This window comes from Acinonyx jubatus, chromosome B2 (assembly GCF_027475565.1).
Source record: "Acinonyx jubatus isolate Ajub_Pintada_27869175 chromosome B2, VMU_Ajub_asm_v1.0, whole genome shotgun sequence".
NCBI lineage: Eukaryota > Metazoa > Chordata > Mammalia > Carnivora > Felidae > Acinonyx > Acinonyx jubatus.
The window spans coordinates 14,765,360-14,779,648 of NC_069385.1; the positions used below are offsets into that span (position 1 = coordinate 14,765,360).

Genomic DNA, 14,289 nt, shown 5'->3' on the forward strand with positions numbered 1-14,289 from the left:
CTAGCTCAGATAGAAGGTGATCTTTTGTTTTCCTAATGCAAACTACCCCCTCAAAAAGTTATTGAGCTTAAACTTTTTTAATTGAAAAAATTAAAAGTATAAAAATTAATTAATTTTTGAAAAGACATTTAAAAAAAGTCATTTAGCCCACTTGAATGTATAAACTTTTAGGAATACAGATGAAATAGACCAAACTCTATTATAACAATTATTTTATGATTTCGTTTCATGTATACTTAAATGCACTTATTGTATTAAATCATGTGGTAAATGTTTTTTTTTTTCACTTTTACATCTCATGAAAGTTCTTCTCATTTTTCACATGTGTCTTCCACATCAGTGATCTTGTTGTTTGTGCAATCACCTTGGAGTCCTTCAGCACATTCCAGAATACATTATCACTGTTTCCTTTGAAGCCTTTGGAGTTGCAGCACTTTTTAAACTGGCACTGATAGTCCCTAGAAATTCTATCTCCCATCACAAGAAACATTACAAAATATTAGGGCAGTTTATATTTTGGTTTTCATGGCTTTTGTTTGGTTATATTTTTTGCTTTGTGGGTATTTGTAATCTCCAAATGTAATCACCTTCTCATTGCCTTTAAAAGAGATAGTTAAAAGATGATTGAAAACATTCAACACTTTAATGTATACAGTCTTACCCCCAGTCTAAGCTACTGATTAAATTTGTATAAATACCTTTGCTTGATTTTTACTGGTTTTATTACACTTAAAAATATCTTTTCAGGCTCTGTGTTTCCCTCAGAGTACTTGACTATTCAAAGTATAGTAATTTAGAGAGAATCAAGCATAAGGGAGAGGCTATCCAAGGAACTGAACATAAGGCATCTCCCTCTTTTCTAAAATAAAACTTGTGGGGGCAAGACAGAGCTTATCTATATTTGGCCAGATACAGTATACAGGCTCTATAGTCACATCATTTACCTGTAAGTGCTTTTTACTCCCCACTTGCCCCTGTTCTGAAATTTACATATTATTTATATTTTATTAATGACACAGGACATCTGAATAATCATATAGGATCTCAGATTTCTGATGAATTAATGTTGAGATTATTTAAATTAAATATGAATTACTTTCCTAAAATTTCTTAGTTAAAATGTGTCATGTTTCTGAGTCATAATATTCCCATCATGTATCATCCAAACTAAATTGGTTTCCCCTCCCTCACCATCTTGAAATATTAATTCTATTTTTCTTCTGCACTGAGGGCACTCTCTTTTGGCATATTAGCTAGATTTCAATATCGTTAGATTAGCACTATAAATAATGCTAATTAATCTATCCACATTTGGTTTTGGTTGTTCCAGATGTTGATGTGGATAAACCAGATGAGAAGTCTATTATGACCTATGTAGCCCAGTTTCTGAAGCATTACCCTGACATCCACAACACAGGCACTGATGGGCAAGAGAATGATGTAAGTACTTTTCTTCTTTGAGCACTGATAGCACACTCAGTGATAGTGACCCAGATGTTTAAGCATGCTGCTTTCTAAAAATTAAATTTAAATGCATTTTTTTATTTTATTTTATTTTATTTTGTGTTATGTTACGTTATTTTATTTTATTTTATTATTTTATTTTGGAATGCATTTCAAAAGGAGAGGAACTGAGTAAAGAATAGATATCAGCAATTGGGGAAGAGGTTACTGGGAAAGATTTTGCTGGTGGGTATGTTGGATATGTCAGAGAGCATCAATGATAAATGCTTAGACGTGTAACACTGATGACTTAAAATTGAGGAAAGATAGCCATGTTGGGAAATTCATTTAGTAATCTGAGGATGAAGCAATTTTATATCTATGTCATTTGTGCTTCTAGAACTTGAGTCCCCATATTCTGTTCAATCTGAGAAAATCTAATTTTGACTTTTAGATTTATTATATAAGTCACTAGTCACAACAAACATATGGAAGTAAGGCAAACTTGTAAAAGTTCTAATTATTCACTGTGATTAGATTTTTTCAAGCTCTCAATACTTTGAATAACATTTATATTTTTTATACTGCTCAAATGACTTATGTTCATTGTCATAAAAAAGAAAAAAAGTGAATAAACGAAAAAGAAAATTATTTGTACTTGATCTTCTAGAGAGACCCTGTCCTAGAGAAAAAAATTAATATGTGGTGTCAGTTACCAACATTTTTTATATGTATGTAGATACATAGAATATTTTAACAAAAATAGCAATTAGAGTATACATACAATTTTATCATTTTCTTTTTCTGTCAACATTATAAAAAAATTTCTTCTTATGCCATTCTCTCCAGGACATCATCTAGATGTACAATAATTTATCTAATCTTCATTGTTGAAAATTTCTGAGTTTTGCCATTATAAAAAATATGTTTATGAACAATTTTGTAATAAAACATTGCTTTATGATTCTTTCTTAAAAGTGGAATTTCTAAGCTAAAGGCAATGTAGGTTTTTACTGCTTTTTGAAATGATTTTGTCAAATTTTCCTGTGGAAACTTTGTCCCATTTTGCACTTCAGCCAGCACACCAGCATGCCTGTTTTCCCAGACTTTAATAATCAATATTACCATTCTTCTCATTTTTTTATTATCATTTTTTTAATTATAGTGAGGTAGATTTACTACTGAATTTGAAATTAAATGTAAGATAAAATGACAACAGGGAGAGAAATAAGTGGAATTTTCAAGATGTGTGAAAAAGCTACCTGTCTGATTTCACTGCTCAGGTCTCAACAAGAGTTTTCAAAGCAGTTTGAGATTATCCTGAAGAGAAACCAGAAAAACATTTAATACGTTTTCTAAATAGAAACAAGTCTAAGGTGGCAAAGGCCAAGGGCTCATAACCCAAAGTGTTCAACCAGGAGAAGGTATTACACTAATAGAGATCTGTGACTTCATAAAAAATTAAGCAGAACAATGGTAACTGGCATTTCCTAGGTTGCTTGGTTGAAATTAATCTGGCTTTTGATATAACTATGTTAGGTTTTTAAAAGCTTATCATTTCAGGAAACCCGTTTTGTTCTTTGACAGGATTCAGGCACACATGTTGACCACTAGAGTAACTTATCTGTAGTTAGCAAAGTAAATGTTCCTAAGAAGACCCACGGGAGGCAAAAGCCGACTTTCTACACAAATCCTAGCATGGACTGACGCATGTGCTTTGGAGTCATTTGGGGCTTTCTGGGTTTTGAGAGTATAATCGAGTGTGGTTGTTGCTCTATCAAAAAGCATATTAGACTTAACCCCCTACAGCAATGAGAAAATCAGCTTTTCATCTGATTTTCATATCAAAAGTTTTTGTATTACCCAATTGGATTTATTTCTGATCAGGTTTCTGAGTCTGTACTGTTTTAATTTCTGTGACATTAATCATCGCTCCAGATGAGTAAACTCTGTGACTGGCAGCGTTGGAGAAACAAAAGGATGTGCTTTTGTTAATGCTCATGAGCAAGAATTTAATGCCAAAACGCTTCAAGATTTGAAAGACACACATTCCTGACATAAGCCTGTTAATATGCTTTACTCAAGAGGCTTTATTATTAAGAGATTAATTTCATTGTCTGGAAAATAAGTTCTGATTGTTCTTTTCAAGTTTTCTCTATCCCTTCCTAAAAAGAGAATGCATATGATGCTTCAGGGTTATTTCAAAAATTAATTTTGAGGAAAATATATCCTAAACTTTGCTCCTTTTTTAATGTGGCATTTGTAATGGGAAATCTAAAAATGAAGATTTTCAAAAAGAAAAAAAGAATTTTATGTTTTTCATGATGTAGGGCTTCTCTTTGCTCAATGCAGCTAAATGGCCACCTAATTCTATCTAGTACAAATGTTTTAATTTTATTTATATTTAATTATTTTATAGACTCTACACATTACAGCTATTGATGCCATTACCTCAAAATACTTGGTATTTGTCTAACGAAGTCTTGGGAAATAGTTCTTTTAATTCACTTTTATTTTGTTTTATTTTTTAAGTTTATTTATTTATTTTGAGAGAGAGAGCATGAGCAGGGGAGGGGCAGACAGAGAGAGAGGGAGAAAGTGAATTCAGGCACAAGCCAGCTTCCTGCTGCCAGCAGGAAGCCCAACACAGGGCTCGATCCCACGAACTGAACCGTGAGATCATGACCTGAGCTGAAATCAAGAGTTAGATGATAACCAACTGAGCCACCCAGACAGTCCTCTTTTAATTCTCTTTTAAAAAGCTTGACATCGGCTCAGGTCATGATCTCACAGTTCATGGGTGCAAGCCCTTCATCGGGCTCTGTGCTGACAGCTCAGAGCCGGAAGCCTGCTTCAGATTCTGTGTCTCCTCACTTTATGGCTCTCCTCCACTCATGCTCTGTCTCTCTGTCTCAAAAATAGATACATTTAAAAAAAATGTTTAATTGAAAAAAAAAAAGCTTGGCATCAGTGTGTCTCCAGGCTTCCATTTTTTGGTATATTTGATTGCTGTATCTTTTTCATGAGTTTATTTAAAGTGTATACTTTATAGATCTATTTTATTTTATTTTATTTTTTATGTATAATTTATTGTCAAATTGGTTTCCATACAACACCCAGTGCTCATCCCAACAGGTGCCCTCCTCAATGCCCATCACCCACTTTCCCCTCTCCCCCATCCCCCATCAACCCTCAGTTTGTTTTCAGTATTTAAGAGTCTCTTATGGTTTGCCTCCTTACCTCTCTGTAACTTTTTTCCCCCCTTCCCCTCCCCCGGGTCTTCTGTTAAGTTTCTCAGGGTCCACATAGGAGTGAAAACATATGGTATCTGTCTTTCTCTGCCTGACTTATTTCACTTAGCATAACACTTTCCAGTTCCATCCACGTTGCTACAAATGGTCAGATTTCATTCTTTCTCATTGCCAAGTAGTATTCCATTGTATATATAAACCACATCTTCTTTATCCATTCATCAGTTGATGGACATTTGGGCTCTTTCCATAATTTGGCTGTTGTTGAAAGTGCTGCTATAAACATTGGGGTACAAGTGCCCCTATGCATCAGCAGTCCTGTATCCTTTGGGTAAGTTCCTAGCAGTGCTATTGCTGGGTCATAGGGTAGATCTATTTTTAATTTTTTGAGGAACCTCCACACTGTTTCCAGAGCAGCTGCACCAGTTTGCATTCCTGCCAACAGTGCAAGAGGGTTCCTGTTTCTCCACATCCTCTCCAGCATCTATAGTCTCCTGATTTGTTCATTTTGGCCACTATGACCGACATGAGATGGTGTATCAGTGTGGTTTTGATTTGTGTTTCCCTGATGAGGAATGACGTTGAGCATCTTTTCATGTGCCTGTTGGCCATCTGTATGTCTTCTTTGGAAAAGTATCTATTCACGTCTTCTGCCCATATCTTCACTGGATTATTTGTTTTTCAGGTGTGGAGTTTGGTGAGTTCTTTATAGATTTTGGATACTAGCCCTTTATCTGATATGTCATTTGGAAATATCTTTTCCCATTCCATCGGTTGCCTTTTAGTTTTGTTGATTGTTTCCTTTGCAGTATAGAAGCTTTTTATCTTGATGAGGTCTTAATAGTTCATTTTTGCTTTTAATTCCCTTGCCTTTGGAAATGTGTTTAGTAAGAAATTGCTGTGGCTGAGGTCAGAGAGGTTTTCTCCTGCTTTCTCTTCTAGGGTTTTGATGGGTTCCTGTCTCACATTCAGGTCTTTCATCCATTTTGAATTTATTTTTGTGAATGGTATAAGACAGTGGTCTAGTTTCATTCTTCTGCATGTTGCTTTCCAGTTCTCCCAGCACCATTTGTTAAAGAGACTGTCTTTCATCCATTGGATATTCTTTCCTGCTTTGTCAAAGATTAGTTGGCCATACATTTGTGGGTCCAGTTCTGGAGTCTCTATTCTATTCCATTCACAATCGCACCAAGAATCATAAGATATCTAGGAATAAACCTAACCAAAGATGGAAAAGATCTGTATGCTGAAAACTATAGAAAGCTTATGAAGGAAATTGAAGAAGATACAAAGAAATGGAAAAACATTCCATGCTCATAGATTGGAAGAATAAATATTGTTAAAATGTCAATACTACCCATAGCAATCTACACATTCAATGCAATCCCAATCAAAATTGCACTAGCATTCTTCTCGAAGCTAGAACAAGCAATCCTAAAATTTGTGTGGGACCACAAAGACCCTGAATAGCCAAAGTAATATTGAAGAAGAAAACCAAAGCGGGAGACATCAAAATACCAGACTTTAGCCTCTACTACAAAGCTGTAATCATCAAGACAGTATGGTACTGGCACAAAAACAGACATATAGATCAATTTTAAATTTAATTTTCTTAATGGAAGTAGACATTGCTATGCCTTTCTTACTCCAACCAATAAAACTGATAAACTTTTTCTCTAAAGGTCTTCCTTGAATAATTAGCACTCAGTGTATTTATAGAGAAGAGAAATGAATTAATATACCTCTTTTTTGTATAGTTCACCATTTAAATCGTTAATATTTTAACAGTAAACATTTATAAAATGTAAACATTGCCAAAAATTAAAACAAAACATCAAATACTAGAATACTAACTTGCCTTATTATATTTGAGCATTTTGATGCTTTCAAAAGTTATGACAATCTCTTAAAGTAACTATACCCATAAAATTATCATCTGTTTGTTTATGGATAGATGCCTCTCCATTGATTTTTTTTCTTATTTCCTATATAATCTTTTGTCCTTGATTTATATTCTTTTTCTATATGTTATCTTGTTTTCATATTGTTAGGAAATACTTCCAGGTTTTCCATCTTTTGCAAATTCTATCCAAAATTTTAAGGTAAGATATAAATAATCTTGAATTAGTGACTCTTTCAAACGTCCTACATTCCATAGCTTGCTAGCCATTCCTTTGCATGTATTTGCTTTTATATACACGTTTCTTTTAATACATTAATTCTGTTATTTCCTTTTCTTTCTAATAGAACAAATAACCTACGTAAATGTTATGAAATGTTAGTTGTAGCCTGAGCCACTCCCATGGACTTTCCCACTAATCTTTAATTATAAGATGGCATCAATTAATTTCTTCTTAATAACACTTAACAGCACTAATGAAAGGAAAAATTTACAATAACAACATTTGGCTTCTTTATATGTGACATGCAAAATAAAAACAAAGCTAAAGATTTATTTTTATATTTTAAAATATTAAGTAGGAAATAATTACTTGAAAAAGGTAAGTACTCAGCTTGTATCCTGAGGTTTATTACATCTCTTCTGCTCAGTATGTGGCCACATAGTTTAGTAAAGTTCATGACACATGGTAGTGCTCAGGAATACTCGTGGGATTAATGACTGTGAGGTCTGTCCCAATTCTAAGTTATCCTATTTGTTTTCCATTTTTCTTATATTCCATCTAGGGCTGAGGTTAAAGATCTATCAATAAAATATAATGATGCCAACATTCAAATAACAAATTAAAAGTAACTAATTGTATATCAAATGTTAAAGTAATTTCTATTTCATGCCCCATGAATCGTGAGTTGATGTACATTAAACATACTGCAGAACATATAAAAGTGCCTGCGTGTATATTTGCATGAAAAAGAGAGAAAGAGAAAGAGGAGGAAAGAGAAACAGTCATGAGAATGCTGGCATGAGTTCCAGGCAGGAATGTTGCCTGGAATTTAGGTGGTCTTCTCTAGACAAATAGACCTCCATGTCTTTGAATGCTGGTAAGGTTACCACTCGAAGAAAAGCCGCTAGACTAAATGAGCTCTGGGAATCTAAATATTGTTTGTATTTCAGTTTCCTCTTAAGAGGAGAATGTTGAGTGTGTAAATAGCTCCATGCTTCTTACCTTATTGCAATTTGCTTGACACTGGCCCACCAGTAGAAAAGCCATTTACTAGATGAACCCTAATGAAGTTAACATAATCCTTTCTCTAAGGTGACTTTGTGAAAAAATTTCAGTTGGTGAGAAACAGGTCATTGGAGGCTCACAGTGAGGTCCATGTCATTTCGATGATCCCCCTCGTAGCGGTCACGTTGGCCTCTGGTATCTTGGAGGTAGACCAAGAGCATTTTGTTCTTCTGAGCTCATAAGAATATGCCATTTGTGCTTTTATGGGTGTGATAGTCAACCAGTCACCTGGTAATAAACCATGTGCTTTGGTCATGTTTATCTGTTCATTCAAAAGAGCCATCTTGGGAAGAACTAAAACTTTAGAGTTTTGGGCTCCTGTTCATTTCTTTCTCTACTGACCTATATGACCAATCATTTATTCTACCATTGTATATTGAGTGAGACTGAGGGCTAGACACAATGTTAGGCTAGAGAAAAATAAGATAAATAAGGGGTTTGTACCATGGATGGAAAGGAAGAGACAAGTGGACGATATAAAAATAGTGTTTTTCTAGTGAATATTTGAGCTCAGGTTGTTACAGGATCAGAGAAGTATTCTCAAAATGTGGTCACTAGACCAGCAACATTAGATTCACCTGGAAATTTCTTAGAAACACAGATTCTCAGCCTCCACCCCAGACATACCAAGCCAAGGAAGACCGAGGGTGGTGCCCAGCAATCTATTTTCAGAAGTCCTCCAGGTGATTGTCACGCATGCTGATGTGTGAGAACTGCTGGCACAGAAGAGGGATCCAACAAGACTTCTGGGTCAGAAAAATCTTTCTAGAGAGGTTGTGTCTGAGCTGAGCTCTGAGGAAGGCATTATTCAGAGCAAAATGTTTCAGGCAGGACAGGATTGCTTTTCAAGACTGGAAAGTGAGAGAAGGTGTGGGTCACGACAGCAGCGTGTGCCAATCTCTGTGCTGGGTGTGCCGCACAGGTTTTCTCGAATTCTCCCCCAAACTGGGGAAGCAGTGTGTGATATCTACTCAGATGATGGTACAGCACTAGAGAGGATTTAAAAAACATTGTGTCCAAAGTCACAGAGTTGGTACATGTCAGAGCCAGAATTCGCAACCAGGTTGACCTGCCTCCATGGCCAACACTCTGTCTACTTTGCCACTTCACCTGTCATCAGCCGTTTCATCTGTGTCACAGGGCTGTGACCAAGTGAGCTCCTGTGGTTGGAAGCTATTTGTAAGTGTCAAGAACCATGTTAAATATGTTTTTGATTAATTTGGCATTCTTACCAGATAAGAAGTCTTGATGAAAAATTAGGATATTTTCACTAAATCAATAATAGAATGGCTTGCTATTACTTGTGGGAAAAATTATATAAGATCTCTATTTTTTTTTCATTTTTGAGATGTGAGTGGTAGCCTGGATACATTTATTCAGCAAATATTTTGGTAAATATTTATAGGTGCTGTGTTGCCTATGGTCTAGTAATACCATATTGAACAAAATAAATATTTTCTGACATCGTGAAGCTTACATTATAATCCTAAATAGCATTTTTAAATAATACTAGTCCACAATGTTACTGTGGCTGTCATTCCTTGGATTCAGCCAAAATTAGTCTCATCCAGAATAGTCTTCTGGGCTGTGAATGACCTTGGATTAAGAGCACCCCCAGGCCTATGTGTTCAGTCCTCTCCAGCCATTGCTCTTCCTGAGTATTTTTGTACTTAGGGCATTTCCTCTTGAGCACATTCTCTTAATTAAATTAGTGTTTCTTGAGAAAGTAATGGAGGTGGATAATTTCAATATTCAGCAAGATAATTAAGCTATTTTTCTAGATTTAACTTTTGCCTCTTATTTCCCAAAATAAGTGAGGGAGAGGAGAGAGAAAAACTTTCAGAGACAATTGGAACTTACTAAATATTTGGGGCATTTTAGAATCAGCCAGGTATTAATCAGCAATTAAATAAATGTACAGTCACTGATGACAACGTAATGTCTGCTGGTTTCTAGAGAGAAGACGGGCTAATTTTGAAGGAAACAAAAGTCTGGATAGAACAATTTGAAAGAGATTTGACAAGGGCACAGATGACGGAATCAAATTTACAGGATAAATATCAGGTAATGTATGAAGAAGTGATTTCAGTTTCTTAAAAGCTTTTTAATCCATGTTCAGTCTTTCTAATGATATTAGTGAGAAAAAAATCTTTAAAGAAATAATATGTGTTATCTTAACTTTGCATGCAATTGTAATAATTGTCTGTTAAGCATCTAACTTTGGCTCAGGTCATGATTTTATAGTTCGTGGATTCAAGCCCTCCATCAGGCTCTGTGCTGACAGTTTAGGGCCTGGAGCCTGCTTTGGATTCTGTGTCTCCCTCTCTCTCTGCCCCTCCCCCACTCACACTCTGTCTCTCTCTCTCTCTTTCTCTCTCTCTCTGGAAAATAAATAAAAAATAATAATAATTGTATTTCTGGGTAAATAAGTAGTTTTAAAAAATATAATACATTTATATATTGTAATATGATTGCCCTTGTAGAAATAATTAGCACCTCCATCACAATTGCGTAAGTATTTCTTTTTTGTGGTTGGGATAGTTACATTCCAGTCTCTTAGCAAGTCTGATGACTATAATACAATATTGTCGTCTATATTCACTATACTGTGCTTTTAGATCTCTAGGATTTATTTACTACTCATCGGAAGTTTGTGTACTTAAATAGTATCTGTCCTATCCCCCACCTTCACCCCCCATCCCTTGGAAACCACCATTTTAACTTGTCTTTATGAGTTTGGCTTTTTGAAATACCACATGGAGGTAATATTGTATATTATTTGTCTTTTTCTGTCTGCCTTATCTCACTTAGCATAATGTGTTGTCACAAATAGGAGGATGTCCTTTCTATGATATTTAGAAATATAGACATCTCTCCCTCTCTCCCTCCCTCCCCCCCCATATCTCTATCTCTATCTCTCTATCTCTATCTCTATCTCTATCTCTATCTCTATCTCTACCTATACCTATATCTATATCTATATCTATCTTTATCTATATCTTTATCTATATCTTTATCTATATCTATATATCTATCTTTATATCTTTATCTATATCTTTATCTATATCTTTATCTATATCTATATATCTATACCTATGTCTATGTCTGTGTCTATATCTATATCTATCTCTTTCTCTGTCTCTCTCTCTCTCTCTATGTATATATCTCATATCTCCTTTATCATTCATCCATTAATGGGCACTCAGGTTGTTTCCATATCTTGGCTATTGTGAATAATACTGCAATAAACATGGCAGTGCAGATACCTCTTCAGTATCCTGTTTTCGTTTCCTTTTGGTGTATCCCGGAGGTGGCGTTAGTAGGTCTAGGTTGTGTGTGTCCACCCTCCCTGTATGTAGAGCTCCGAGGAGGCTTCATGGCTTAGAACTCAGAGTCTTAGAGATGACCCAAAACACAAACATCTAGTTGTTGTTTTTCTACAACTCATGATCTGGCAGATGTCACATAACAAAAAATCCCACCAAAAAATGAATTCAGCGCCACATTGAAAGCTACTATAGAATAAGCCGAATTTAATAAAGGCTGGCAACATGAATATTTGGAGTGAGCCCATTAATGGGATCAGTTTCTATTGTGACCTGCCTGGTTCGACACTGTTGCACTCAAACCGAGTCTAGGGCTGTTGCTGCTGCTATTTCCCCCTGCCCCCCACCCCCACCCCGTCTCCTTATACTGCTAGTACTTGGATTTTGGCTTCCAATTTTCACTGTTAAGGCACATAGTCTTACACCAGGTTTTCCCCACTAAATTGTAATTCACTGTATGCAGCATGAACATTTTCCTATTTAAAACAGCATCGCATTTTAGTGGCCAAACTATAATATATCCTAGTCTATATTTCAGTTGGTTTTGCTACATAAAGAGGGGCAATGATATGAGACTCAACATGGCAGATGATAAAAGATATAGCCATTGGCATTAGTGTGTGATTGTATATAACACATATAAATTCTTCCTGACTTTAGGTGGATAATTGCGTCAATATTATATCATTTGAACATAGCAAAGCAATATGTATGTGTTTATATGTATGTACATTTTTTGCTTTGAAAGCTAGTGTAATCTTTTTTTTCTCAAAAATACAATTTTCTGGATGAGTCTCATTAAAAAATGATGAAACCTGTAAACTGAGAATAGAAATACAACAACAGAGTAAATCTACTTATTAGACTAGTGTGTGTTTTAGTTTAGGCATCAATTATAAAAAATCAATTCCAAATTATGAAGTTACCTGTTGTACAGATGTTATTTTATAAAAGGAAAACAAAAGACTAGAAAAGCACAAAATAGAAACACTCCCTTCAGGCCAAAGATGAAGGGCTGTTTCTTAAAAAAGGGTTAGAGAGCTTGTGAAATCTGAATATAGGGGACATTTTCGTCTGTGTGTTTCTTACATAATCAGCATTTTCTGTTTCTAATTACCATAACAGTGTATTTTCCATTTTTTTCATTCTGTGGAATAAAATTGAAATTCTGTTAAGTAAAATTAAAGATCAATTTTATGTTTTGGTATTTTTAAATTACGTGAAGTTGGAGGAAACGGAAGATAAAAGTTGTGGTAAAATAGTTACTCACCGTCTCCCCCCAGTGTTCTTCATGTGAACTTACATGTTTGTTTACTCGGATTCTTTCAGATGTGTTACCTGCAAGACTCTGTAGGGCCATTCTTAGGTTCTTTAACATAGTTACACATTTTAGTGGCATGTTCACTTCATATTTGGACGTGGAATTTTTATTCCAGGATGTGCTATTTTAATGTAAAATGTAGAACTTTTATTAAAATCACTACTTTTTTAGTTTAACATTTGACTTATGGTTAAATCTACATATTACAAATTTATGTTATACACATCACGATAAAAGAAATGACACGATAATTAATATTTTAATGCCATAAAGTTAAAGCAAAATATTATTATATAAATGAGGTCCCCTATGTAAAACTCTTTAAATAGCCTTACTTAAACACAAATTTAGATATCTTCAAATTAGTAGTACTTTGATGTATATAATTTGTGTCTCTAAGTTATTTGGTTTATTATTTAACTGTTATTTACTTTGAAGTAAAGCAACTATTTTGATTATTCACATAGGTTTATATTCCTGTTTTATACGATTTCTTGATGAGCATGGACTTGTACATAGATTATTTAACTAGAAATGAGAAATCTTAGGTTTTACTCCTGCCTCCACTACTTGCCCTTGCCAAGTTACCTCTGGGCTTCCTATGGTAATAATAATAGGGCATGTCGATGTTGTAGGGTGATGGAGAAAGCCAGACGAGATGATGTGCAAAGAGCAGTTAGCATGGGGCCAGGCTCATCATCAGGGCTTGATGAATGGCAGTGCTATCAGTATCACGACTTGTCATCATTATTATCAACAACGTATATTGAGTGTTATCCAAATATGACGGATTGTTATTTAGGAAATGTGGTTTCCTTTGCTTTTGCTGTTTTTGACTCGTGTCCATGTCGTTTCTGTTTTTCCTCTTCTAGTCATTTAAGCACTTCAGAGTTCAATATGAAATAAAAAGGAAACAGATCGAACATTTAATACAACCAGTACATAGAGACGGTAAATTGTCACTTGACCAAGCATTGGTAAAGCAGTCCTGGGATAGAGTGTCCTCCAGGGTAAGTTCTCTCGTGATTAATTTTACTAAGGCTTATGTAATTTAGTCAAGAACATTTTCCATCATGTTTTCTAAACAGTGATATGTCATCTGGTCCTACTGCCTCTAGCTGAGGAGGGAAACACTTAGCCATGGGAGTTTTCCTTTAAGTTAGTGGAAGTACTGAACTTGGTTGAACAACTCTTCTGCTTTGTCTGCCCTACACGTAGTTTCTTTTTTCTGTTTTTATTTTTTGTAAGATTTTAAAAAAATTTTTATTTATTTTTGACAGAGAGAGAGAGAGACAGAGCATGAGCGGGGAAGGGGCAGAGAGAGAGGGAGACACAGAATCCAAAACAGGCTCCATGCTCCGAGCTGTCAGCACAGAGCCTGATGTGGGGCTCGAACTCAGGAACTGTGAGATCATGACCTGAGCCGAAGTCGGATGCTCAGCCGACTGAGCCACCCAGGCGCCCCAAACACGTAGTTTCACGTAGTAGATGATGGCTTGAAATCCTGCAAGACCACCTGGGTTACTGCTCACTTTACACAACTAAATTCTGGGTTGTTTAGAAAAGGTGACTCTCCCAAGAATGGAGCCTCAATAACTTCTCTAAAGTCTATAGCTAGGTTTCATCAATAGTTAGTAATCTTTGTATATGCACATTTATTTTTACATGCTTTAATTTAAGCAAATCTTCTAATCTGGTCTTTCATGAACCTGAAGAAAAACTGCTCAGTAAATTTCATGTTAATATTTTGCAAACTTAAA

General features: G+C 35.2%; 1 protein-coding gene across 18 annotated transcripts in view; it reads left to right on the top strand.

Moving 5' to 3' along the window:
• Positions 1 to 14,289, top strand: part of SYNE1 (spectrin repeat containing nuclear envelope protein 1) — a 474,716-nt gene that overhangs the window by 133,624 nt on the left and 326,803 nt on the right. For 17 of the 18 annotated variants that reach the window (XR_008298258.1, XM_053222078.1, XM_053222079.1 and 14 more), the window contains 4 exons: positions 1,331 to 1,440; positions 6,746 to 6,796; positions 9,839 to 9,946; positions 13,402 to 13,539. Coding sequence is in view for 17 of the 18 variants with exons in the window: in XM_053222078.1 (XP_053078053.1) it covers positions 1,331 to 1,440; positions 6,746 to 6,796; positions 9,839 to 9,946; positions 13,402 to 13,539 (407 nt within the window). In the remaining variant the exon portion in view is untranslated. The remainder of the gene's footprint in view (positions 1 to 1,330; positions 1,441 to 6,745; positions 6,797 to 9,838; positions 9,947 to 13,401; positions 13,540 to 14,289) is intronic. The other variant, XM_027056608.2, reaches the window with a different exon arrangement.